Raw genomic sequence first — 26934 nt, 5'->3', positions numbered from 1 at the left:
TGTTTATTTTTGTTTTATATGTTTTTTTTTTTTTCAATTATTTTTTTATTAAAGGGCCCAGAGGTCCCCAGGGCCCTGGATGTCAACCCCCTTTTTTTTTATTTTTTATAAATGTTTATTTAATTTTTTTTATATATATATTTTTCTATTTTTTATTAAAGGACCCAGAGGTTTCTTTTTTTTTTTTTATTAAAGGGCCCAGAGGTCCCGGATGGCAACCCCCTTTTTTGGTAATTTCTTTTTATAAAAAAAAAAAAAAAATGTTGTGTGTGTGTGTGTGTATATATAATATATATATATATATATTTTTTTTTTTAATTAAAGGGCCCAGGGCCCCAGATGGCAACCCCCCTTTTAAAAAACAAAAAATATATATATATTTTATTTCTTTTTATTAAAGGGCCCAGAGGTCCCCAGGGCCGCCCCGGATGGCTACCCCCCTTTTTTTATATATATTTTTCTCTGCCGCGGTTCTCTGCTCCAGGACGGCCCATGCCTGAAGCTGTGTAAGGGGCCCCATAATTCCTGATGGCGGCCCTGCCCGCACGATATAATAGAAGTCTATGGTAAAGGGTAGCTAACGCGCCGGAAAGTCAAAGGTGCACTATGAGGGGTGTACTCACTTTTGTGAGATACTGTATATCTAGACCATGAGGTCAAATGTTTGCAGATGCCTGACCATCACACCTATATGAGCTTGTTGGACAGCCCATTACAAAACCATGGGCGGTAATGTGGAGCTGCCACCCTCACCACCACCTTTGTGGATATTACCATGCTCCAATCTTCTGGAAAGGCTTTTCACAGGATTTTGAAGTATATATTTTGGAGTTTATCCCCAATTCATTCAAAAGAGCATTTGTAATGTCGGGTCCTGATGTTTGATGAGAAGCCCCTTCTCACTATTTGCATTCTAGTTTGTCATCCCAAAGTTGTTCAGTAGGCCTAAAGTGGTTGTAAACCTCAGGCAAGAAGTATGAACAAAACACATCCCTCTATAGTGTGTACTTGTTTCAATTCAGAGGACTAAGGCCTCGTACACACGATCGGTTAACCAGAGGACAACTGTCTGATGGACCGTTTTCATCGGTCAAAACCGATCCTGTGTGGGCCCCATTGGTTATTTATCCATAGGTTTAAAAAAAGCCAACTTGCTTTAAATTTAACTGATAGATTCCTAACCGATAGGTCAAAACCGATTGTTAGTACGCACAACCATCGGTTAAAAATCCACACATGCTCAGAATCAAGTCAACGCATGCTTGGAAGCATTGAGCGTTTTTTTCAGCACGTCGTTTTACGTCACTGCATTCTGACACGATCGTTTTTTTAACCGATGGTGTGTAGGCGTGATAGACCATCAGTCAGCTTCATCGTTTAACCTATGACAACGGTCCTTTCCGACCATTCTCATCAGATGGATGAGGCTTAAGGGCTCGTACACATGGACGGACTGTCCGCTGAAATGGGTCTGCCGGTCCGTTTTCAGTGGACATGTCCGCACGGAGATTTCTGTCTGATGGTTGTACACACCATCAGACAGAAATCCGCACGTACACGATACGCGGTGACGTGGCTGCGCCGTCACCGCGACGATTACGCGGCGACGTGCGCGGCCCTGGGAGGTCAATGCTTCCACGCATGCGTCAAATCACTTTGACGCATGCGAGGGATGGCGGCCGAGCGGACATGTACAGTGAGTCTGTACAGACGACCGAACATGTCTGACGGACAGGCTTCCAGCGGACATTTTTCTTAGCATGCTAAGAAATATTTGTCCGCTGGAAAACGGTCGGCTGGACAAATGTCCGCTGGAAACCTGTCCGGTCGGGCGTACACACGACCGAACATGTCTGCTGAAACTGGTCCGCGAACCAGTTTCAGCAGACATGTTCGGTCGTGTGTACGGGGCCTTAAGGCTACTTTCACACTGAGGCGCTTTACAGACGCTATATCGCTAAAAATAGCACCCGCAAAGCGCCTGTAAATTGGCTCTCCTGTTACTCCAGTATGAAAGCCCGAGGGGCTTCACACTGGAGCGGTTCACTTGCGGGACTTTAAAAAAAAAGTCCTGCAAGCAGCATCTTTGAGGGGCTTTAGGAGCGGTGTATACACCGTTCCTAAAGCGCCCCAGCCCTTTGAAATCAATGGGCAACGCCGCCAAAGCACCGTGGCTCTTTTCGGGTGCTATCAACCTTTTATTCAGCCATTAGTTGGGGCTACCACCGACGCCCCTCAGTGTGAAAGTTCCATAAGTGTCATTTCTTTCTGCTGCCATGTTCCTCTAGTATCAGCATGAGCCACTTCTGACATATTTTCCTGACACCAAGAGAAGAAAGCTGACAAGTGAAAGAGCTTCAGCACACTGAAGGGGATGTGTCCTTTCCCTCCAATCAGCTCTCAGAGCTCCCCTCACCGAGCTCTACTGTGTGTAATTTCAGCTCTCCGACCCCTGTTTTCTGACAGTTTAGACAAGTTTTATAAATTCTGGAATTTGAATGAATGTAGAGAAGAGAAGACAGCAGATCAACAGGTACAACTTATGCAGAAGGATTTGTCTCATCTCTGGGTACCACCTGAGGCCAATCACTTCACTGGGTATATGTAATGCCGCGTACACACGGTCGTTTTATGTGATGAAAAAAAAATGACGTTTTTAAAAACGTCACTTTAATTGACCGTGTGTGGGGGAAAACGTCGTTTTATGTCTTCTAAAAAACGACCAAAAAAAATTGAAGCATGCTTCAATTTTATGTGTCGTTTTTCAAAACGTCAACTTTTACTTCACAGAAATTGACCGTGTGTAGCAAAAACGTTGTTTAAAACGACGTTTTTTCACCCGCGCATGCCCAGAAGCTACTTATGAAGCAAGCTTCAATGGAAAAACGTGGTGGAACGTAACCTCACTTTGCAAGATCATTGTGAGAAAAACGATGGTGTGTAGACAACTTCGTCTTTGAAAATTGAAGTTTCAAAAACGTCGTTTTTTACTTCACAGAAAATGTCGTTTTTTTTCATCACATAAAGTGATGGTGTGTATGCGGCATAAGGGTTTACAACCACTTCAGCCGGGAAGGTTTTACCCCCTTCATGACCAGGCCATTTTTTGTGATACAGCACTGTGTTCCTTGCGCGGTCGTTTGACGTTGCACCCAAATAGACCTTTCTTTTGGTGGTTTTTGATCTCATCAGCGGTTTTAATTTTTTGCGCTTTTAAACAAAAAAATATATATATTTTGAAAAAAAATATATATTTTTTACTTTGTGCTCTAAACACACCCAATAAAATAAAATAAAAAATAAAATGTCTTCATTAATTTAGGCCAGTATGTATTCTGGTACATATCTTTGGTAAAACAAAATCCCAATAAGCATATAAACTGGTTTGCGCAAAACTTATAGCATCTACAAACTATGGGATATTTTTATGGCATTTTTATTTATAGTTTTTTTTTTTTTTTACTAGTAATAGCGGTGATTAGCGATTTTTAGCGGGACCGCTGACACTTTTTTGGGGGGACCAGCAACATTATTAGTTATCGGTGCTAAAAATATGCACTGTTACTGTACTAATGACACTTGCAAGGAAGAGGTTAACACGTGGAGATCAAAGAGTTAAGTGGGTCCCTAGCGGGTGCTTTCTAACTATGTGGCGGTTGCTCTGACTGGCTGAAGACAGAGATCAGAGTTCCTCCTTAGCAGGAACACAGGATCTCCATCTTTTCCCTGTCAGAACGGCGATGTGCCTGGTTTACATTGCCGTTCTGCCTTTTTGGGGAACAATCATGGGTGGCCAGCGGAGATTTATTCCGGGGAGCACCGATTTTTCAAAGCTGGGCACCCCTTTCATAGACTCCCATGTTAAACGGTAATTTCTCTGGTGGCTTTGGGGACCCAGTACTGGCCAGTCGCAGGTCCCCTGGACCCGGAACTTGGCACATGTAGCCCCATTTTTTTATCCTCTACAAGTGTGCAAAGTTTTTTTGTCTAGGGGACCTACGGCCGGGGAGCTCTGATTTTTTTCAAAGCCGGGCACCCCTTCCATAGACTCCCATGTTAAACGTCAGTCTAGTCATGGGCACAGTGAGGCATGGACACAATGAGGCATGGGCACAGTGAGGCATGGGCACAGGTATGGGCACAGTGAGGCATGGGCACAGGTATGGACACAGTGAGGCATGTGCACAGGCATGAACACAGTGAGGCATGGACACAGTGAGGCATGGACATGGACACAGTGAGGCATGCAGATGGAAACCCTAGGCTTATACTCGAGTCAATATGTTTTCCCATTTTTTGTGGTAAAATTAGGTGCCTCGGCTTATATTCGGGTCGGCCTATACTCGGGTATATACGGTAATCTAAGGCCTCGTACACACGACCGGATCTGTCCGTTGGGATTTATCCGCGGATGAGCTCCAGCAGACAAATCCGGTCGTGTGTACGGCCCAGCGGACATTTTTCGGCGGACATTTCTCCAGCCGACGGTTTTCAAGCGGATACAAATTTCTTAGCATGCTAAGAAATCTATCCGCTGGAAACCTGTCCGTTGGACTGATCCGGTCGTCTGTACAGACTCACCGGATAAGTCCAAGTGATCCCCATCCCTCGCATGCGTCAAAGTGATTCGACGCATGCGTGGAAGTATTTACCTTCCAGGGTCGCGCACGTCGCCGCGTCATCGTCGCGGCGACGGCGCAGCCACGTCACTGCGTATGTTTTCCACGGGGATTTTGATCTGATGGTGTGTACAGCCATCAGATCAAAATCGGGAGCAGAAATGTCCGCTGGATACGGTCCGGCGGACCGTTTCCAACGGATATCCTCTCGTGTGTACAGGGCCTCAGTGTTTGATAAGGAAAATCAAAATGTATATTTTACTTTTCAATTCCAGTTATCTCGCTGTATGTACACAAACCAGAGCTCATATTTTAACCTTTTTGTACGAGAAAATGTAAAACTTTTTGCAAATAAAATAACTTGTATTTTTTTACAAACTAATATCTACTGACTTTTTGCTGCTAAAAAACCCAGTGGGGAACCTTCCATTTCTCAATTTCCATTTTTGGGGTGTGCAGCCTTCGCCAGACTCACATATGTGGTTTTCCATTTTATATATATATATATATATATATATATATATATATATATATATATATATATATATATAGGGCCAGATTCTCAAAAGAATTACGCCGGTGTATCTACAGATACACCGGCGTAATTCGAAAATCCTGCCGGCGTATCATTGTTTTGTATTCTCAAAACAAGATACGCCGGAATTAGGCTAGGATCCGACTGGTGTAAGTCACTTACACCGTCGGATCCTAAATGCAATACTACGCTGGCCGCTAGGTGGCTTTTACGTCGATTTCAGCGTTGCATATGCAAACGAGCCGATACGCCGATTCCCGAACGTTTTTGCGCCGCTTCCCCGTAGTTTACGTAGTTTCCGTAAGCGTAAGGCTACCCCCTGCTATATGAGGGGTAACCTTACGTTGGTCCGCCGTATGCCATGTTAAGTACGGCCGTCGGAACAGCGTCGGGTTTTTCCGTCGTTTACGTAACTCGTCGCAAATAGGGCTGTGTGTTAGTTACGTTCACGTCGCAACCAATGTATTTGCGGCGTACTACGGAGCATGCGCAGTGGCCTACGTTTAAGGCCGGCGCATTCGCAATTCGTTCGGCACGGGGGCGCGCTTAATTTAAATACAAGCCGCCCCCTTTGAATTACGCGGGGATACGCCGTGACATTTACACCACGCGGCCGCAAATTACGGAGCAAGTGCTTGGAGAATACGGCACTTGCTCCAGTAAGTTGCGGCGGCCTAGTGTAAATAGCTTACGCTACGCCGCAATGTACGAGAATCTAGCCCTAAATGTGTATATTAATTATACATTCACATCAGTCCCTAACCCTCAAGGGGCGTACAATCTAAGGTCCCTAACTTGCACTCATACATACACATGCTTTACCATGAGATCAGTAGAAACCATGAGGCCTCGTACACACGTTAGGTTAACCAGAGGACAACGGTCTGATGGACCGTTTTCATTGGTCAAAACCGATCGTGTGTGGGCCCCATAGGTTATTTAAACATCGATTAAAAAAAAGCCAACTTGCTTTAAATTTAACCGATGGATTCCTAACCGATAGGTCAAAACCGATCGTCAGTAGGCACGACCATCGGTTAAAAATCCATGCATGCTCAGAATCAAGTCGACGCATGCTTGGAAGCATTGAACTTCATTTTTTTCAGCACCTCGTTGTGTTTTACGTCACCGCGTTCTGACACGATCGGTTATTTAACCAATGGTGTGTGGACACGACGGACCATCAGTCAGCTTCATCGTTTAACCTATGACAACGGTCCTTCAGACCGTTCTCATCGGATGGACTGATCGTGTGTACGAGGCTTAAGAATTTGGTCATATTATACTAAAGAAAGAGAAAGAACATACTAACCAAATACATCCTAGGTATGGTAATAGAAGTCAAACAAACAGAAAACAACATGGTTCCTACTTATAATTTAAAGGAGATAATCTCTACATATGTGGATGTCCATTTGGAAAACCACCTCTACATCTAGGGTGGTATCATTGAGTGGTGAGCTCAGAAATGGTACAACCCGAAGAGGAAAGAGTATCGAAAGAAAAGAGAGAGAGAGAAAAAAGGGAAGAAAAAAATGAGGGGGGGGGGGGGAATCACTGTACGCTCTATAGGAGATCATGTGCACCTATCAGGATCCCGGAAATAAATGTGCACTCAAACAGTAGTAGAAATAAATTGTTCTTGGGTTTAGATGCAATTTATGCCAGGCTGCATTTCCTGAATAGCAGAGCTCATGGGCCAAATAATGTTTGGTGAACCTGCCAAGCCTTTCAGAGTTCAGTACTGTTTCTGAAAACTAGAAAATATACAATCCCAACCTACAAAGTCCGAAGCTGAAAGAATAAAGTACAGTTGTGCTGAACTCTGCATTCACTGCTGTCCATGGTGCTGAAAGAGTTTGCACTTTTTTATTTTTTGCTGGATAGCAAATACTACTGAAATCAAAGATAATGCGTTCAGGAATAAGTATTACAGTGGGACGTGTGATAAAGCTGGATTCCTGTGTCAGAAGCACTTGATTGAAGCTGCTGTTCTATGACACGCAGGTTACATTTGAAGAAAACCTGTACTGAGAGAAATATGAAATAAGGCTTTAGCAATGGTCTGCTTGGCTGCAGTGCTAAGGTGTATTATCAGTTGAAATTGAGTATTTGTGAGCGTTGCAGGTTTTAGGTTTAAAAGTGCTGTAGCTGTGTCTTAGGATGCAATACTTTGGCGCCTGCTGGGTGGAGTTTGCGTCGTTTTCCACGTCGGGTATGCTAATTAGCTGTTTACGGCGATCCACGAAGGTACGCGCGGTCGTCGCTAGTCGGCTTTTCCCGTCGTAAAGTTGCGACTGCTATTTCAATGGCTTATATTTAAACTAGCCATGTTAAAGTATGGCCGTCGTTCCCGCGTCGGATTTTATTTATTTTTTTCCGTAAGTCGTCAGTGAATAGGAAAGGACGTAATGCACGTCGCCGTTCAAAAAATTACATTGGTGCGACATCATTTCGTGCAAAGCACGGTTGGAAATTTCAAAACGGAGCATGCGCAGTACGTTCGGCGCAGGAATGCGCCTAATTTAAATGATACACGCCCCATTTGAATTAGGCGGGCTTGCGCCGGATGGCTTTACGCTACGCCGCCGCAAGTTTACAGGCAAGTGCTTTGTGAATCAAGCACTTGTGCGGAAAACTTGCGGTGGTGTAACGTAAATGTAATACGTTACGCCGACGCAGATGTACCTGAATCTGGCCCATAGTTGTTAGTAGAGTGAGTAAGCAGTAGGAAATAAAGAAGAAAAAACATGAGATGGATAGGATTATAAAGATGGATCTAGCCGTGCACCCATACAAATATTTTTATGTATGTATTATGTTGTATGTTAAAGTATATGTTTTTATGTATGAAGAATCTATGAATTATATATGAGATGTTGATTTTTTTAAAAAGTTTGTAAAGATTTTTTCTATGAGAAAAGAATTAAAATAATTTAAACAATATATATATATATCTACACACGCATACATACTGAGAATAAAATAAAGCCGGAAAAGGGTATTTAAAATGTAATTGGTATTTAAAATCCCAGTAGTCATTCATTATAGAAAGATGCTAAATGTAATGAAAAATGCATATGTATGTACTGTATGTGTATATAGTTTTCTTTTTTTGGGGGGGGGAGGCAGCCCAAGAAAAGTTGACAACCAAAGAATAAACTGAGGGAGGGACTGTATAGAAAAATGAGGGACTATGGATCCTTGGGAAGTTAGAGGTGTAAAAGCCAGGAAAAAGAAAGCAGGGTTGAAGAATGATGGACAAGAGACACACAAAAAGAAAAAGAAAGAAACAAGAAAGAGTAAGACAGTTGTTAGTAGAGTGAATGAGCAATAGGAAATAAAAATAAAAAATGTGTGTAAATATAGATCTATATCATTTTTTTTCCTCGCATATAGTTCTTGTTAGCTTCTCGGAGTAATAACGAGCATGTTTAGTTTTTTTTTCCTTGTGACGTCCGGTTGAGAGAGTTAAATACCGAGAGCTGAAGAGATTGTGCTCGGCAGTCTGGCAGTGGAAGGGGGGTGAGGGGAGATGACGCATCACAGCCAGGATCCTCCTCCCTCCATCCATTCACTGCAGTGGGATCATTCCACCATCCCACCTTGACTGTGCACCGAGGGGGACCTGCTGCCAGTGAGCATGTGTCAGGATAGCTTGGGGCCCCACGCTCTGTGCCTGGACTAGCTGAAGGGTCTGTGCTGGGGGTGGATCAGACAAGCCTACCCCTCGCAGGGACAGCAAATCTCACTGCACCAAACAGCATCGCAGGACACAGCGCACTGACAGCAGCTTCTGCAGGCAGCACAGCACCATCTCTTGCAGTCTCCTGTTTATTCCTTTCCCCTCCACCAACCGTTCTCCCTGTACTCTGCCATCTCCGGCTCTCACCTCTCTGTCATCCTATTCATCTCACAATCTCTTTATTTCACCCTTCATTTTAATTTTTGCTGTATTTTTCATCTATTCTTCATAACATCTATGTTACCTGTCTGACTCTACTCCACATTCCTGCTCTTGTCCCCCTCTGACCATTTCTGTCTGTCTTGTCAATGCCTTTTATTAGTCTCACCTGTCAGTCTGTCTCTCTCATCGATTCTTGATATCATCACTCACACCTGTCTGTGATACCTGTCTGCCTCTCTCTCACTCTGGTAGTATCTTACTATAGTGTAGTCTACCCTGTTTCCTAACAATATCATCCATTGCTCTCACATGCATTCTTCTTTTATACATTGATGATCATCTCTCAGTCTCATCCAGCTCCTTTACTTGCTGATTTTATTTTTCTACATCCTGACTGTTTAATTGTGAAGTCCTGATCTCACACACTAGATCTAGTTTTTCATTTGCTGTCACTGTCATTCCCTTGCTTCCTTATTGACTTCCCTGTCACTTTACTCTCTCATGTTGGTTGACTCTTCCTATTGCTCACTCACTTTACTATTGACTACCCCTTACTCTTTCTTGCTTCTTCAACTCTGCTGCCTCTGTCACCTTTCATTCCCCCAGACCCTATAGTCCCGCAATCCATTTAGATTTTCTTGTTGTTGGCTTTTCTTGGGTGCCCCCAGAATATTTTCCTTTCATCCTAAGATCGTTCTTGTCTTGTACACCTTCCCTAAGGTTCCATTCTCTCTTTAAGACTTTTACACTATTATAACCCTGGCGGATAGTGGGATTTTGCTTTCTACTTCCTACGTTGACACCGAATAATGCAGCCGGAGCAATTGAAGTGTCCATTCCGACCTCCAGATATGGGCTCGTCCGCTCTCACCCTCATCTCTGTCCTCCACAGCTGGATACCTGGATCAGCGAGAAGACACTGATGGCGAGGGATAACTCGCGGGACGTGACTCAGAAACTCCATAAAAAATGGCTCAAGCACCAGGCGTTTATGGCTGAACTTACTCAGAACAAGGGTTGGCTTGACAAGATCGAAAAGGTAAGACACGTCTTCTCATAATATACTTTGGGGCCTTTGCCCACTGGGAAATGTGAGGTGGCACCTCTTTAGACATGCCAACCATTATTAAATAGTATATTACTAATCTAATGATGTGCAGCAACCCATTGCAATCACACCACCGCTTTTACCCTTACTGAGTGATTGGACTGTTGCCTGGTTTGTTGCTAAGGTTTACTGCCCATTGCACTTGTTTTTGAAAAGAAAACTATGCTACAATTTTTAAAGATTGGTCTAACCAAAAAGGCCACCAACATTGTAGAAAACTTGGTAACGTGATTTGATGAGCTCTTTGCAGCTGACCTTCTAGGGTCCAGCCCCCTACTATGGCTGGGATTAGGGTTGCCACCTCATACCTTTAGCCTAGGTTCACACTGCTGCGAATTCAAAATCGCGGTAAAATGCGCGATTTTGCCGCGATTTCGGCCGCAATTTAATGTAAATCACGCCCCGAAATCGCAAAAAGTAGTACAGGAACTACTTTTTGAAATCGCAGATGCGGCGTCGCACTGATTAGGACAGTGCCATTGCCGCCGATTTGAGATGCGATTTGACATGTCAAATCGCATCTCAAATAGTTCCAAATCGTACCCAGTGTGAACCAGGGCTCAAAACCGAACACATATGAATTACACAGGTTCTGTGGCTGATTAAAGGGGTTGTAAAGGGAAAGAAAAATTCCCCTAAATAGCTTCCTTTACCCTAGTGCAGTCCTCCTTCACTTACCTCATCCTTCGAATTTGCTTTTAAATGTCCTTATTTCTTCTGAGAAATCCTCTCTTCCTGTTCTTCTGTCTGTAACTACACACAGTAATGCAAGGCTTTCTTCCTGGTGGAGAAAGGCTCTTGAGGGGGCGAGCAGGCAAGTCAGGACACTCTCTACTTTGCAGATAGAGAAAGAAGCTGTGTGTTAGTGGGCGTCCTGACACTCCTGCTCGCCCCCTCCCCCCCTCAAGAGGCTTTCTCCACACCAGGAAGAAAGCCTTGCATTACGGTGTGGAGTTACAGGAAGTGAGGATTTCTCAGAAGAAATAAGGACATTTAAAAGCAAAATGGAAGGATGAAGTAAGTGAAGGAGTACTGCACTAAGGTAAAGGAAGCTTTTTAGGGGAACATTTTTTTTCCTTTACAACCCCTTTAAGGTGGTAATTAAACTCACTTGGTGCCTTATCTGCATTAAATTAGCTTCAGAATCTGTGTAATTCATATGTGTTCGGGTCTAAAGGGATGAGGTGGCAACCCTAGCTGGGATAACTCGCTCTTCCTGGACGCTTGTTGTTTCACATTAGAATGCAGCTAAAAGAGTGAGACTTCCAGTAGGACTCCCAGGAAGTTAATCCTTTGTGTTGTAGATCAGTGGTTCTCAACCCTGTCCTCGACTACCCCCAACAGGCCATGTTTGCAGGTTTTCCTTTATCTTGCACAGGTGCTTTAAATCAGAGTCAATGGCTTGGTATTTTGGACAGCTCTCTTATCTAAGAGAAATTCCCAAAACATGGCCTGTTGGGGGTACTTAAAGCGGAGGTTCACCCTTTAAAACATTTTTTGACATCACACAAAGTCGCGCCATCCTACCGACACAATGCAGGTGTTTTTTTTTTTTTTTTGTCAGCACATACCTCTTAATCCCGATTTTCACCTCACGGCGATCCTGCGGGAGTGGGCGTTCCCAAGCACTGCCTGTGATTGACAGGCTTCCGAACGGCGCATACTGCGCGTCACAGGTTGCCGAAAAAACCCGAACGTCGGTGCGGCTCTATACGGCGCCTGCGCACCGACGTTCGGGTTCTGTCGGCAACCTGTGACGCGCAGTATGCGCCGTTCGGAAGCCTGTCAATCACAGGCAGTGCTTGGGATCGCTGTGAGGTGAAAATCGGGATTAAAAGGTATGTGCTGACAAAAAAAAAAAAAACACCGGCATTGTGTCGGTAGGATGGCTCGACTTTGTGTGATGTCAAAAAATGTTTTAAAGAGTGAACCTCCGCTTTAAGGACAGGGTTGAGAACCACTGTTGTAGATGACTGGTGGTATACTAGTTGGATTTCTTTATTTCTGTTATTGATGTTCTGGTATGTTCCACCTGTGTTGTGGACCTTACCTTTTTGATGTCATTTTTTGCCTACAAATGGTGTCTTTGTGGAAAAACCTTACAACAAATGAATTGAAACAGAGAATTCCCGGGAAGAGAAGTTTATGGCTCATTCAACTCACTCATAAGTAAAAAAAAAAAAAAATCTGATGTGGGGGTAGAATAACCTTTTAATAAAGAGTGCAGAGAATAATGGTGTTGGGCAAACATCCAAGAGCAATACAATAAAAGAATCCACGCTAAGGTAAAATAAAATAAAAAGCCGCTGCCTCGCTGAAAAACCTCAGTAAAGAGACTTTTGGATTAATTAGAACAAGAAAGGGTAAGTGGCGCTGCTGCGGCGGTCAAAGAGCCAAATAAGAAAAGTGCAGGTTCCTGAAGACAAATGTGTCTGTGTCGGGTAACCTGTAATAGGGCTAGGTCCAATAATCAGTGGAGTCCCAGTGAACACACACTAGAATGAAAAATGAGGTGTGTTGAGGTTACCCTTATACTAATAGAAGATGTGTGCCAAAATAAGGGCTAGGTCTGGACCACCAACCTTCGTTGGTTTCCAGGTAACAAGTGTAAAAAGAAAAAATAATAATGTTAGTGTAAATGAGTGCTTCTGTGTAAATAGTCAGGATCCTGTGCAGGCCAGCAGGTTGCTGGATATGATAGTACCCGTGCGTGATAGGTGCTAATGAGACAATTAAGTGGTAGATAACCTAATGTGTATAGAGGTAGGATATGGACTCCCTTATCGTATTACCTCCCAAATGACTAATAAAGCAAATAATAAAAAATTATAATCAATCCAAACATGTGAATATGAGAAAATGCAAAAAAACTCAATCGCTAAGAAAAAAGTCCATGGGCCGGATTCAGATAGGTTAGCGGATCTTTAGATCCGCGTAACCTATCTGATTTACGATCCGCCGCCGCAAGTTTTTGAGGTGAGTGCTTAATTCAGAAAGCACTTACCTCAAAACTTGCGGCGGCGTATCGTAAATCCCCCGGCGGAATTCAAATTCCGCGGCTAGGGGGAGTGTACTATTTAAATCAGGGGCGTCCCCGCGCCGATCCAACAGCGCATGCGCCGTCCGCAAATTTTCCCAGCATGCATTGCTTCAAATGATGTCGCAAGGACGTCATTGGTTTCGAAGTCAACGTAAATTACGTCCGGCCATATTCGCGAACGACATATGCAAACGACGTAAAAAATTCAAAACTCGGCGCGGGAACGACGGCCATACTTAACATAGGATACGCCGCACTTACCCCTGCTATAGCAGGGGTAACTTTCCGCCGGAAAAAGCCGGGCGGTCGTTCGTTTCTGAATCGGCGTAAATGCTCATTTGCATATCCGACGCGTAAAAGACACGGAAGCGTCACCTAGCGGCCGGCCTGGAATTGCAGCCTAAGATCCGACGGTGTAAGTCACTTACACCTGTCGGGTCTTAGGCATATCTATGCGTAACCTGATTCTATGAATCAGGCGCATAGATACGACGGCCGGACTCAGAGATACGACGGCGTATCAGGAGATACGCCGTCGTATCTTCTTTATGAATCCGGCCCAATGTGTATAGGAAAAGATTAATGACAAATCTGAAGACAATTATACTGCAGGTCCCATTACTCCATAGTGTTCTGGTGGTTAGATTGCCAGAAATAAATGGGTTAGCTGTCAGAGTTCACAGATGCAATCACTAATACGCCTTTAACAAAAAGTGGTGAAGTGGTGTAACTCAGTGCCGATCTTTCACGATCCAGTAAAAAAGTGACTTTGGTGCTCCCCTCATAGGCCCCCACTCACCAGATGTAGCTACCCAAGAAGGGGTGAAAGGCAATTGGTGATGGTGCCTTGCTTCCTCCCGGTGAACAATACCTTCAGTTGGATTCCAGCCGGTGTCTGCCCTCCATGCAGCTCCTTAGAGAATAAGGTGCGGTGTGTCACTCGGATGAAAAAAATTATATCCACATAGTGTAGTATGTAAAAATTTCCAAGGGATGGTTTATTAAAGTATTAAAAAATAATAATAAAAGAAAATACCATATAAAATACAGCGGGTAGTCCCAGTATGAGCTGTGTTACCAAGCCAAATAAAAACAAAAATAAGCAAGGCTGGCCGCCTGTCCAAACCGGGCTGGGAATGCTGACGGCTGAAACGCCGGTGATCTCCTCCGCAGACCTCTATGCCGGCTAGGACGTAGGCGTGCGAGCGTACGTGCGTGCTTGCATATAGGAGCAGCCGGTTTATATCGCACCTTGAAGAGTTGATCATCTGCTATGACTTTCCGGCACTCTGCATATTGCTGTTTGGCTTCATAAATAAGCCCACCAATGTACTCATTTGTCAGCCTGTTTAAAATTACTCAGCCCTGTTCATCTGTGCTACATATGTTCGGGACGGGTTTAGTCAAATTTATGAATTATGTAACACTGACACAATTGCCAATTAGGTTTCACTGAATGCTTTTCTTTAGTTTAAATACAACGAGGGAGATTAAAGAGGTTGTAAAGGTTTGTTTTTATTTTCTAAATAGGTTCCTTTAAGCTCGTGCATTGTTGGTTCACTTACCTTTTCCTTCGATTTCCCTTCTAAAAGTTTTTTTTCTTTGTCTGAATTTCTCACTTCCTGTTCCTCCTCAGTAAGCTGCCCCCATCATCCGAGCCGTTCTGGCTGGGGGGGGGGGGGTTAGTCAGCGTGCTCACCCCCTCCCTTGGGACTACATCCCTGCGGGGAGACGCTGTGAACGTTCTGGCTGGGGGTTAGTCAGCGTGCTCGCCCCCTCCTTTGGGACTACATCCCTGCGGGGAGACGCTGTGAACGTCCTGGCTGAGGGTTAGTCAGCGTGCTCACCCCCTTTCTTAGGACTACATCCCTGCGGGGAGACACAGCGTCTCCCCGCAGGGATGTAGTCCCAAGGGAGGGGGCGAGTATGCTGACTAACCCCCAGCCAGAACGGCTCGAATGATGGGGGCAAGCTTACTGAGGAGGAACAGGAAGTGAGAAATTCAGACAAAGAAAAAAAAGAGCTTTCTTTTGGTGGTATTTGATCACCTCTGCGATTTTTATTTTTTGCGCTATAAACAAAAATAGAGCGACAATTTAAAAAAAAATGAAATATTTTTTACTTTTTGCTATAATAAATATCCCCCAAAAACATATATAATTTTTTTTCCCCTCAGTTTAGGCCGATACGTATTCTTCTACCTATTTTTGGTAAAAAAAATCGCAATAAGCGTTTATCGATTAGTTTGCGCAAAATTTATAGCGTTTACAAAATAAGGGATAGTTTTGTTGCATTTTTATTATTTTTTTTTTAATTTACTACTAATGGCGGTGATCAGCGATTTTTTTCGTGACTGCGACATTATAGCGGACACTTCGGACAATTTTGACACATTTTTGGGACCATTGTCATTTTCACAGCAAAAAATGCATTTAAATTGCATTGTTTATTGTGAAAATGACAGTTGCAGTTTGGGAGTTAACCACAGGGGGCGCTGTAGGAGTTAGGGTGCACCTAGTATGTGTTTACAACTGTAGGGGGGTGTGGCTGTAGGACTGACGTCATCGATCGAGTCTCCCTATAAAAGGGATCACTCGATCGATACGCCGCCACAGTGAAGCACGGGGAAGCCGTGTTTACATACGGCTCTCCCCGTTCTTCAGCTCCGGGGAGCGATCGCGACGGAGCGGCTATAAACGAATAGCCACGCCGTCGTCCCGGATCGCTCCCCGCGAGTATCCGACTGCCGCCCCATTATTTTGCACAGGTGATTTGATCAGTTGCACTGCCTTGGTAATCACCACAGCCTTTTCATCTGAGGGAAATCCTGAAAACCTGACCTGTTGGGGGGCCTGAGGACTGGAATTGAGAAACACTGGGTTAAAGGAACCTATTTAGAAAATAAAAAACAAACCTTTACAACCCCTTTTAGGCTGGGTTCATATATATGTGAATTTGATATGTTTTTTAATCGCATCCAATTCGCAGAACATGTGAGTGTGACCGGCTTTCAATGGAGCCGGGGCGTATACAGTGCACTTTTGAAAATGGTTCTGTGCTTTTTTGAGTCTGGTTGAGGTGCGAATTCAGTGAAAAATTTGCACCTAAACTGGTGAACAGAAATGCACAGGACACCGGACTGCAAACTGCACCACAGATACGTGAACCCGGCCTTTCTAAAACTGATGCACATATTGTCTGGTGCAGCTGTGCATAGCAACCAATCAGCCTCCACGTTGTCAAAGCTTTATTGATCAAGATGAAGTTAGAAGCTGATTGGTTACCATGCACAGCTGCACCAGATTCTGTGTGCACCAGTTTTAGTAAATCTCCCCCTTTGACAATCTTTCAGCAGTGATGTACAAAAACATACAGAACTTATCTTACAACAGTGCTGGCTTTATATGGACATCTCTCAAGCATGAGTCCTGGGCCCAAAATCTATATAATGGGGGTATTTAACGGGTTATCATCATATTTTTCTTGGGATTTGTGACCTCTAGAGGGACTCCAGCTTTGGAGATTATAGTGCATTTAGCAATAGACAGTTTATTGGGCATCTGTCAGTTCTACGTATACTACCCCACTTGTATACCAAACTAATATTTAGGAGAACACTGTATTTGAAATACTGGGATTTTTTGTGACTTCTTGCCACTGGATTGGGTGAATTGATGGACCGCATTTTCAAGATGGCTTTTCCGCTGTGTGTGCTGCCTAATCAATATCAATGCAAGCATGGGGAGGAATTCAGTTATCCATACAGAATATCTCATGTCTTTGCGTTCCATTGAGCAACTTCTATTTATGTGCCTATAAAATAAATGATTGACCCTAATGTCCTGTAAATGCCATTGCTTATTGAATGTCAATAATCCTTTCTCTATCAGCAATGTTACCTCAATGCTTTAGTGTATCGTCAGCTGCATGTGTGACTTCCAGGTAACCAGATACGCATTTCATGTTTGTGGCCTCAGAACTGCATTGTAGATTTGGTTACATCCGCAGCAACCACAGTGCCTGTCCTGGACCACGTGCCATACAGAAATTTCTTTCCCTTATTGCCTTTGACAGCAACGTGCTTGTTGGCCTAACACAGACTCGGCCCAGCACAGCATTCAGTGCCAGCTGTGCAGCATTGAGGCTGATTATAGCACCGCATGCCGTAGCGGATTATAAGACGCAGCACATTTTAACGACTATTGTAGTTTGGGCACCTGCATTGTAAATTGAGAAGCAGACTGATTTGCTCTGCAGATGTTTGTGTTATTTACATGTGTGGGATAGAGACGGGATCATTTACCCCCGAATTAAAACATGTTTCACGTGCTCTCAAATTCATTCTTGGAATTTTGCTGCAGTATAAGGATAGCATTGCTCTGTTGCTATTAGGCAATTGCCCCTGTTCCAAATAGCCAGTAAAAATGAACAGCAAGATTCCTGTTTTGTTTTTTCACTCTCTAGATCAGGGGTCTCCAAACTGCGGCCCGAGGGATGTGGCCCTTTGCTAACCTTTATCCAGCCCTTGGTGCACTATTCCTCCCACTGACAACGAGGGGGCACTATTTCTTCTACTGATACCAATGATGGGATACTACTCTTCTTACTAATATGGGCACTACACCTACTGACCACCAACCCTGAGGCTATATTTATTCTCATTGACGCTGGGCCCGGGACATTTTCTGCCCCCCGTTGTCCACAATTTGGCCCTTCTAAAGTCTTAGGGCCCTTTCACACATACGGACAAACGGTCCGTTTATTACAAGTCCGTTTACGGACTTGTAATGTATCCCTATGGGATTGCAGACGTTAGCGGATGATGCATCCGCTAACGTCCGGAACCATCCGCGTCCGCAAAGTTCCGCTTTTGCGGACGGAAGATAACCCTATTTTTCTTCCGCCTGGCAGAACGGATCGGATGAATACGGACACACGGTCCGTATCCATCCGATTCCCCATAGGGGAGAGTGGAGGAGAGACAGGGCGGTCTCTGCACTGCCGACAGCTCAGCGGGGATTAACGGAGGAATCCCTGCTGAGCCAAACGGGCTAACGGAGCGGATCAATACGGATCCGCTCCGTGTGAAAGAGCCCTTAAGGACAATAAACTGGCCCTTTGTTTGAAAAGTTTGGAGACCCCTGCTCTAGATGTACAAAGCTGGTAGAGACATCCCCAAAAAGAATTGCAGCTGTAATTTCAGTAAAAGGAGGTTCTACAAAGTATTGACTTAGGGGGGCTGAATACAAATGCACCCCACGCTTTTTCTATATATATTTTTTTTGTAAAAAAAATTGAAAACCATTTATAATTTTCCTTATACTTTACAATTATGTGCCACTTTGTGTTGGTCTATCACATAAAATCTCAATAATTTTTTTTTTTTTTTTTTTGTAACATGACAAAATGTGGAAAATTTTAAAGGGTATGAATACTTTTTTAAGGCAGTGTAAATCAATCAATAAATAGGACCGCCACAAATTATAAAACTGGTTTCAAAAGTAATCGAAATGTGCTAGCAGCAACAATATTAATCAAACGGTAGCAAACTTAAATATGTACCCTAAAGTAGCCACTCACTGCAAAACAAGTCACATCTAAACACTGCAGCCAGGGCCGCTGATAGGGGGGGACCACCAGTCCTCCTGTAGGGGGCCCATGCACACAGGGGGGCCCAAACACCAGTGGGAAGGAAGGGGAATTACAGGATGCCCTGTGCGGCTCTTTGCAGCAGTTGAAAACCCTCCCGTCGACTTTTAGCTGTTGCAGGGAGAGACACAGACACAACTGCTGTCTTCCTTGTCCTGTTAAAAAAAAAAGAACACATTTTAACCCTGTATTGTTTTAAACGCTTGTAAAAAAAAATTGAAAATTGTAAAAAAAATAATTAGTAAAAACTGAAAAAATAAAATAATTTTAAAACATTTCAACTTTTAAAAATTCTTTTATGGTTTTTGTTCAACATTTTTTAAAACGATGTAAAAAAACGGCTAATTCACACAGCTTCTCTGTTATCTGTAAGTCCGCTAAGAATGATTTTAGTATATTTATTGTGAAAATAGTTTTTTTATATATGTTTGAGGGGGGGCCCCTGCAGGTAGGCTGTACGGGGCCCCCGTGATTTTTAACAGCAGCCCTGACTGCAGCAATATGGTGTAAACAGAAGTGCACAATTCTACAATCGTAGTGGAGCTCCGGGGGCGGCGATCACAACGACGCCATAAGACTCCCACTCCACCTGTCAGAGGAATCGCATCCGAGGCACTTAGTTTAATGGGGCTGCCAATGAAGCCAGTGAATGGAGGAAAAGAGAGTAAGTGACGTCAACAAGTTCCTGGCTGTGGATGAGTCGGTCAAAAGCGCTGCTATTACAGAGGCACAAAAAGAATTCCCCTACCTGGGTGACGTCGCCAATGGACTCAAAATCCGACATGTTTCAGTCAGAGGACAGGACTTTTAATGGGGAAAGATTGGCGTTATGTAGCGCTTACCCTTGAAGAAGCTGCTGATGTTTGGGTCCCCAGATTCCAGATGTCAATGACCTTCCCAACAGTGCCACACCCTCCGACACACCAAGAGTTACAGGAGGATTTATTTTGGAAAATTAATAACAAGAAAATATGTAAAATATGGGACTTTAAAGATGCCTTAAAATACATGTGCACTACTGATAAAATTGTGGTAATATGTTCAATTCATATTTAAAAAAAAAAAATGTTTGCAAATCCAGAATGCCTTTGGTAAGGGGATTTCAACAATACCACGATATGTTTTGTGGGTCCCAAATACCCACTTCTTTATTTTTTAAATAGTTTTACAGAACCTAATCAGTGTACATTAAAGAATAATGCATATTTTGTATTAAAAAATGCCTTTTATGCAGCGTACACACGATCGGAAATTCCGACAAGAAAACTGTGGATTTTGTTTTGACGGAATCAAACTTGTGTTGCATACACACGGTCACACAAAATCCCGACCATCAAGAACGCTGTGACGTACAACACTACAACAACATTTTTGCTGTCAGAAATTCCAACAGAAAAAGTCAGATGGGGCCTAAACACGGTCAGAATCTCCGACCAAAAACTCACATCGAACGTTTCTTGTAGGAAATTCCGATCGTGTGTACGCGCCATTTATTTTACTGTCACCATGACTGCGGTCAGGACCTTGGGGACTACAAACACCAAACCTGCCCCATGAAAGGAGGGCCAAATCACTGAGGGAAAAAAAAGGGGGAGAAAGAATAGTGAGAAGGTGAAAATACAAAACAAAAAAATTAGTCATGAGAAATTAATGATAACTCCAGAATAATACATACCACAGAAGACCTCAGTGATATCCCCTTCATAAAAAAGGGGAAGAAGGCAAAAACCTAAATGCATACTATGATCGCTCTATTTGTTTCCACAACAATGTGCATTCCCTGTGTATGGGAGGAAATCTTAAAGGGGTTGTAAAGGAAAACATTTGTTTCCCTAAATAGCTTCCTTTACCTTAGTGCAGTCCTCCTTCACTTACCTCATCCTTCCATTTTGCTTTTAAATGTCCTTATTTCTTCTGAGAAATGCTCACTTCCTGTTCTTCTGTCTGTAACTACATGCAGTAATGCAAGGCTTTCTCCCTGGTGTGGAAAAAGCCTCTTGAGGGACGAGGGGACGAGCAGGAGAGTCAGGACGCCCACTAACACACAGCTTCTTTCTCTATCTGCTAAGTAGAGAGTGTCCTGACCCTCCTGCTCGCCCTCTCCCGCCTCAAGAGGCTTTCTCCACACCAGGGAGAAAGCCTTGCATTACTGTGTGGAGTTACAGACAGAAGAACAGGAAGTGAGAATTTCTCAGAAGAAATAAGGACATTTAAAAGCAAAATCGAAGGATGAGGTAAGTGAAGAAGGACTGCACTAAGGTAAAAGGAAGCTATATAGGGGGTAAAATTCTTTACAACCCCTTTAACCACTTAAGGACCCCTTCACGCCGATATACATTGGCAGAATGGCACGGCTGGGCACATCCACGTACATGTACGTGGCTCTTTAAGCCAAGCCACGGGGTCGCACGCGCCGCAGGCGCGTGCAGGCGACCCGGTCAGAAGCTCCGCGGGCACAGGACTCGCGGACCTGATTGCCGCTGGAGTCCCGCGATCGGTCCCCGGAGCTGAAGAACGGGGAGAGCTGTGTGTAAACACAGCTTCCCTGTTCTTCACTGTGGCGCTGTCATCGATCGCGTGTTCCCTTTTATAGGGAAACACAATCGATGACGCCACACCCCCCTACAGTTAGAAACACAAATGAGGTCACACTTAACCCCTTCAGCGCCCCCTTGTGGTTAACTCCCAAACTGCAATTGTCATTTTCACAGTAAACAATGCATTTTTAATGCATTTTTTGCTGTGAAAATGACAATGGACCCAAAAATGTGTCAAAATTGTCTGAAGTGTCCGCCATAATGTCGCAGTCACGAAAAAAATCGCTGATCGCCGCCATTAGTAGTAAAAAAATTAAAATAAAAATGCAATAAAACTATCCCCTTTTTTGTAAACGCTATAAATTTTGCGCAAACCAATCGATAAACGCTTATTGCTATTTTTTTTTTTACCAAAAATAGGTAGAAGAATACGTATCGGCCTGAACTGAGGAAACAAATGTATATATGTTTTTGGGGGATATTTATTATAGCAAAAAGTAAAAAATAATGATTTTTTTTCAAAATTGTCGCTCTATTTTTGTTTAATAGCGCAAAAAATAAAAACCGCAGAGGTGATCAAATACCACCAAAAGAAAGCTCTATTTGTGGGAAAAAAAGGACGCCAATTTTGTTTGGGAGCTACGTCGCAGGACCGCGCAATTGTCCGTTAAAGCTACGCAGTGCCGAATCGCAAAAACTGGCCGGGTCCTTTAGCTGCCTAAAGGTCCGGGTCATAAGTGGTTAAAGGGCTGTATGACAATACCTCTAAAATTAGGGAATAATACCCTAAGTACTCCATAAAAGGTCCCATATAATTATAAACTAGACTAACAATCCTGATCTAGAATGTACAAATACAATTAAATAGAGGTCTTCTCAAGAGAACCCCAAATATATCTGAAGTATGTACATTGACTTAGTAAACTAACTTGATAACCCCAAAAAAATTGTTGCAACCTTTCTCCAATATATACGTAATAATAATCAATACCAAAAATTCAAAATTGAAGATAACCTGAAACTCAAATAAACATTGATGGTTGGTGCCCTGATCCCTGTATTGGGGACAGTACAATAAGGTCCCTTTCACACATGCAGACCGATCATTTCATCAGTTTAATCACGTCAAAACAGATGAACTGTTCATAGATTTTTATCAGCTGCTCATCCGTTTCTTATCCTTTTTTTTTTTTTTTTTTACATCCACTACCAATGCAAAAACAGGTGAAAAACAGACTATTTCTCAGGTTACATTTATTTTTCGTCCGATACGTTTTTTTTAACAGGAGAAAAATAGAACTTTGATCCGTTTTCAAAAAACGGATGTAAACTGATGGATGATTACCGTATACAGTGGGGATCGAAAGTTTGGGCACCCCAGGTAACATTTTGTATTAATGTGCATAACGAAGCCAAGGAAAGATGGAAAAATCTCCAAAAGGCATCAAATTACAGATTAGACGTTCTTATATGTCAAAAAAAGTTAGATTTTATTTCCATCATTTACACTTTCAAAATTACAGAAAACAAAAAAATGGCGTCTGCAACAGTTTGAGCATCGTGCATAATTTATAGCATGCACTGCCCCCATTCCAAAGCTGAGACATGCCAGTGTCATGGATTGTTCTCAATCATCGTCTGGGAAGACCAGGTGATGTCAATCTCAAAGGTTTTAAATGCCCAGACTCATCTGACCTTGCCCCAACAATCAGCACCATGGGTTCTTCTAAGCAGTTGTCTAGAAAACTGAAACTGAAAATAGTTGACGCTCACAAAGCTGGAGAAGGCTATAACAAGATAGCAAAGCGTTTTCAGATGTCAATATCCTCTGTTCGGAATGTAAATAAGAAATGGCAGTCATCAGGAACAGTGGAAGTTAAAGCAAGATCGGGAAGACCAAGAAAAATATCAGACAGAACAGCTCGTAGGATTGTGAGAAAAGCAATTCAAAACCCACGTTTGACTGCACGATCCCTCCAGAAAGATCTGTCAGACACTGGAGTTGTGGTACACTATTCCACTATAAAGAAATACTTGTACAAATATGGTCTTCATGGAAGAGCCATCAGAAGAAAACCTCTTCTACGTCCTCACCACAAAAATCAGCGTTTGAACTTTGCAAATGAACATATAGACAAGCCTGATGCATTTTGGAAACAAGTTCTGTGGACCAATGAGGTTAAAATAGAACTTTTTGGCCGGAATGAGCAAAGGAACGTTTGGAGAAGAAAGGGCACAGAATTTAATGAAAAGTACCTCTGTCCAACTGTGAAGCATGGGGGTGGATCTATCTTTTTTTTTTAGGTTGTATTGCAGCCAGTGGCACAGGGAACATTTCATGAGTAGAAGGAAAAATGGATTCAATAAAATTTCAGCAAATTTGGGATGGTTACTTGATGCCATCTGTGAAAAAGCTGAAGTTAAAGAGAGGATGGCTTCTACAAATGGATAATGATCCTAAACACACCTCAAAATCCACAGGGGATTACATCAAGAGGCGTAAACTGAAGGTTTTGCCATGGCCTTCACAATCTCCTGACCTCAACATAATTGAAAATCTATGGATAGACCTTAAAAGAGCAGTGCGTGACAGACAGCCCACAAATCTCAAAGAACTGGAAGACTTTTGTAAGGAAGAATGGGCAAAGATACCTCAAACAAGAATTGAAAGACTCTTGGCTGGCTACAAAAAGCGTTTACAAGCTGTGATACTTGCCAAAGGGGGCAGTACAAGATATTAACTCTGCAGGGTGCCCAAACTTTTGCAGACGCCATTTTTTTGTTTTCTGTAATTTTGAAAGTGTAAATGATGGAAATAAAATCTAACAATTTTTTTACATATTATAAGAATCTGTAATTTGATGCCTTTTGGAGATTTTTCCATCTTTTCTTGGCTTCGTTATGCACATTAATACAAATTTTTATTTGGGGTGCCCAAACTTTCGATCCCCACTGTATACTCGAGTATAAGCCAGCGCATTTTTTTTTTTTCGTGTGCTGAAATTGCCCCCCTCGGCTTATACTCAAGTCACCTTTTTGTGCGATCTCCCGGACTTTGGGGACCCGGTGCCGGCCGTAGGTCCCCTGGACCCCAAACGTGGCACACATGTAGCCCCCTCTATAAGTGTGCAACGTTTTTTGTCGGGGGGGACCTGCGGCCGGGGAGCACTGATCTTTCAAATCCAGGCACCCCTTCCATAGACTCCCATGTTAAATGGTAATTTCCCAGTGATTTTGGGGACCCGGTACCGGCCGGTCGTAGGTCCCCTGGACCCGGAACTTGGCACACATGTAGCCCCATTTCTTCTCTATAAATGTGCAAAGTTTGTTGTCTGGCGGACCCACGGCTGGGGAGCACCGATTTTTCAACGCCGGGCAACCCTTCCATAGACTTCCATGTTAAACATCAGTCTAGGCATGGGCACAGTGACGCATGGACACAGTGAGGCATGCACATGGACACAGTGAGGCAAAGTGAGGCATGCAGATGGACACTCTAGGCTTGTACTCGAATCAATAAGTTTTCCCATTTTTTTGTGGTAAAATTAGATGCCTCGGCTTATTCTCGAGTATATACGGTATTAATTTTTTTTCCCATAGAGATGCATTGATGTCAGTTTTTACATATACATATATATATATATATATATATATATATATATATATATATATATATATATATATATATATATATATATATATATATATATATATTTTAATAGTTTTACAGAACCTGAAGTGGGGTATTTGGGATCCATGAACAACTACTCAGTTCTAATAAAAATAAAGGAGAAAGGTGGTATACAGTAGGGTTGTAGGATTAACAATAAACTGAAAAAAGGAAACCTTGTTGGGCAAAAGCATTGCATTTTTATATGATTTGAATACATACTTTAGATGCAACTTTAACAGTACTTTAAATGTACATGCATTGTATTTTTAGGCACATTTTAATGTCCCATATTTGGCATATTTTCTTGTTAGTTTGTACTTTTGGGGATGGTGGTGCCCACCCAGGCAACTTTGGCAATATAAAAATATATATACTGTTTACAGGTGATACTCGAAAAATGTCAATATCGTGCAAAAGTTCATTTATTTCACTAATGCAACTTAAAAGGTGAAACTAATATATGAGATAGACTCATTACATGCAAAGCAAGATAGTCCAAGCCGTGATTTATCATAATTGTGATGATTATGGCTTACAGCTCATGAAAACCCCAAATCCACAATCTCAGAAAATTAGAATTTTACATGCAATCAATAAAACAAGGATTGTACATAGAACAATATCGGACCTCTGAAAAGTAGAAGCATGCATATGTACTCAGTACTTGGTTTTGGCCCCTTTTGCAGCAATTACTGCCTCAATGCGGCGTGGCATGGAGGCGATCAGCCTGTGGCACTGCTGAGGTGTTATGGAAGACCAGGGTGCTTCAATAGCGGCCTTCAGCTCTTCTGCATTGTTCGGTCTCATGTCTCTCATCTTCCTCTTGGCAATGCCCCATAGATTGTCTATGGGGTTCAGGTCAGGCGAGTTTGCTGGCCAATCAAGCACAGTAATCCCACGGTCACAGGTTTTGGTGTTTTTGGCAGTGTGGGAGGTGCCAAGTCCTGCTGTAAAATGAAGTCAGCATCCCCATAGAGCTTGTCTGTGGAAGGAAGCATGAAGTGCTCCCTAATCTCCTGGTAGATGGCTGCGGTGACCCCGGACTTAATGAAGCACAGTGGACCAACACCAGCAGACGACACGGCTCCCCAAATCAACAGACTGTGGAAACTTCACACTGGACTTCAAGCATCTTGCAGTGTGTGCCTCTCCATTCTTCCTCCATACTCCGGCTCCTTGGTTTCCAAATGAGATGCAAAATTTGCTCTCATCAGAAAAGAGGACTTTGGACCACTGAGCAACAGACCAGGTCTGTTTTTCTTTAGCCCGGATAAGACGCTTCTGACGTTGTTTGTTGTTCAGGAGTGGCTTGACAAGAGGAATACAACATTTGAAGCCCATGTCCAGGATCCGTCTGTGTGTGGTGGCTCTTGATGCACTGACTCCAGCCTCAGTCCACTCCTTGTGAAAGTCCCCAACACTTTTGAATGGCCTTTTCCTGACAATCCTCTCCAGGCTGTGGTCATCCCTGCTGCTTGTGATCCTTTTTCCTCCACACTTTTCCCTTCCACATAACTTTCTATTAATGTGCTTTGATACAGCACTTTGGGAACATCCAACTTCTTTTGCAGGGTGTCAATGATGGTTTTCTGCACAACTGTCAGGTCAGCAGTCTTTTAAAAGCTTAGGAACCCTTTGCAGGTGTTTTGGCTTAATTAGCTGATTAGAGTGGGACACTGTGGGGGTTATTTACTAAAGGCAAATCCACTTTGCACTACAAGTGCAGAGTACACTTGAAATTGCACTGAAAGAGCGCTTGGAAGTGCAGTCACTGTAAATCTGAGGGGGATATGCAAGGAAAATAAAAAACAGCATTTTAGCTTGCACATGATTGGAAAATAAAATCAGCAGAGCTTGCCCTCATTT

The 26934-nt window shown here is 43.1% G+C and overlaps 1 protein-coding gene across 1 annotated transcript in view; it reads left to right on the top strand.

Moving 5' to 3' along the window:
• The window catches only part of SPTBN4 (spectrin beta, non-erythrocytic 4), a 220513-nt gene that overhangs the window by 116411 nt on the left and 77168 nt on the right, over nucleotides 1–26934 (top strand). Inside the window, exon 20 of the mRNA XM_040323157.1 lies at nucleotides 9954–10100. Within this exon, the coding sequence (XP_040179091.1) occupies nucleotides 9954–10100 (147 nt within the window). The remainder of the gene's footprint in view (nucleotides 1–9953; nucleotides 10101–26934) is intronic.

This window comes from Rana temporaria, chromosome 9 (genome assembly GCF_905171775.1).
Source record: "Rana temporaria chromosome 9, aRanTem1.1, whole genome shotgun sequence".
Lineage (NCBI taxonomy): Eukaryota > Metazoa > Chordata > Amphibia > Anura > Ranidae > Rana > Rana temporaria.
The sequence above is the reverse complement of the archived record's forward strand: the minus strand, read 5'-3'. Positions and strand labels throughout refer to the sequence as shown.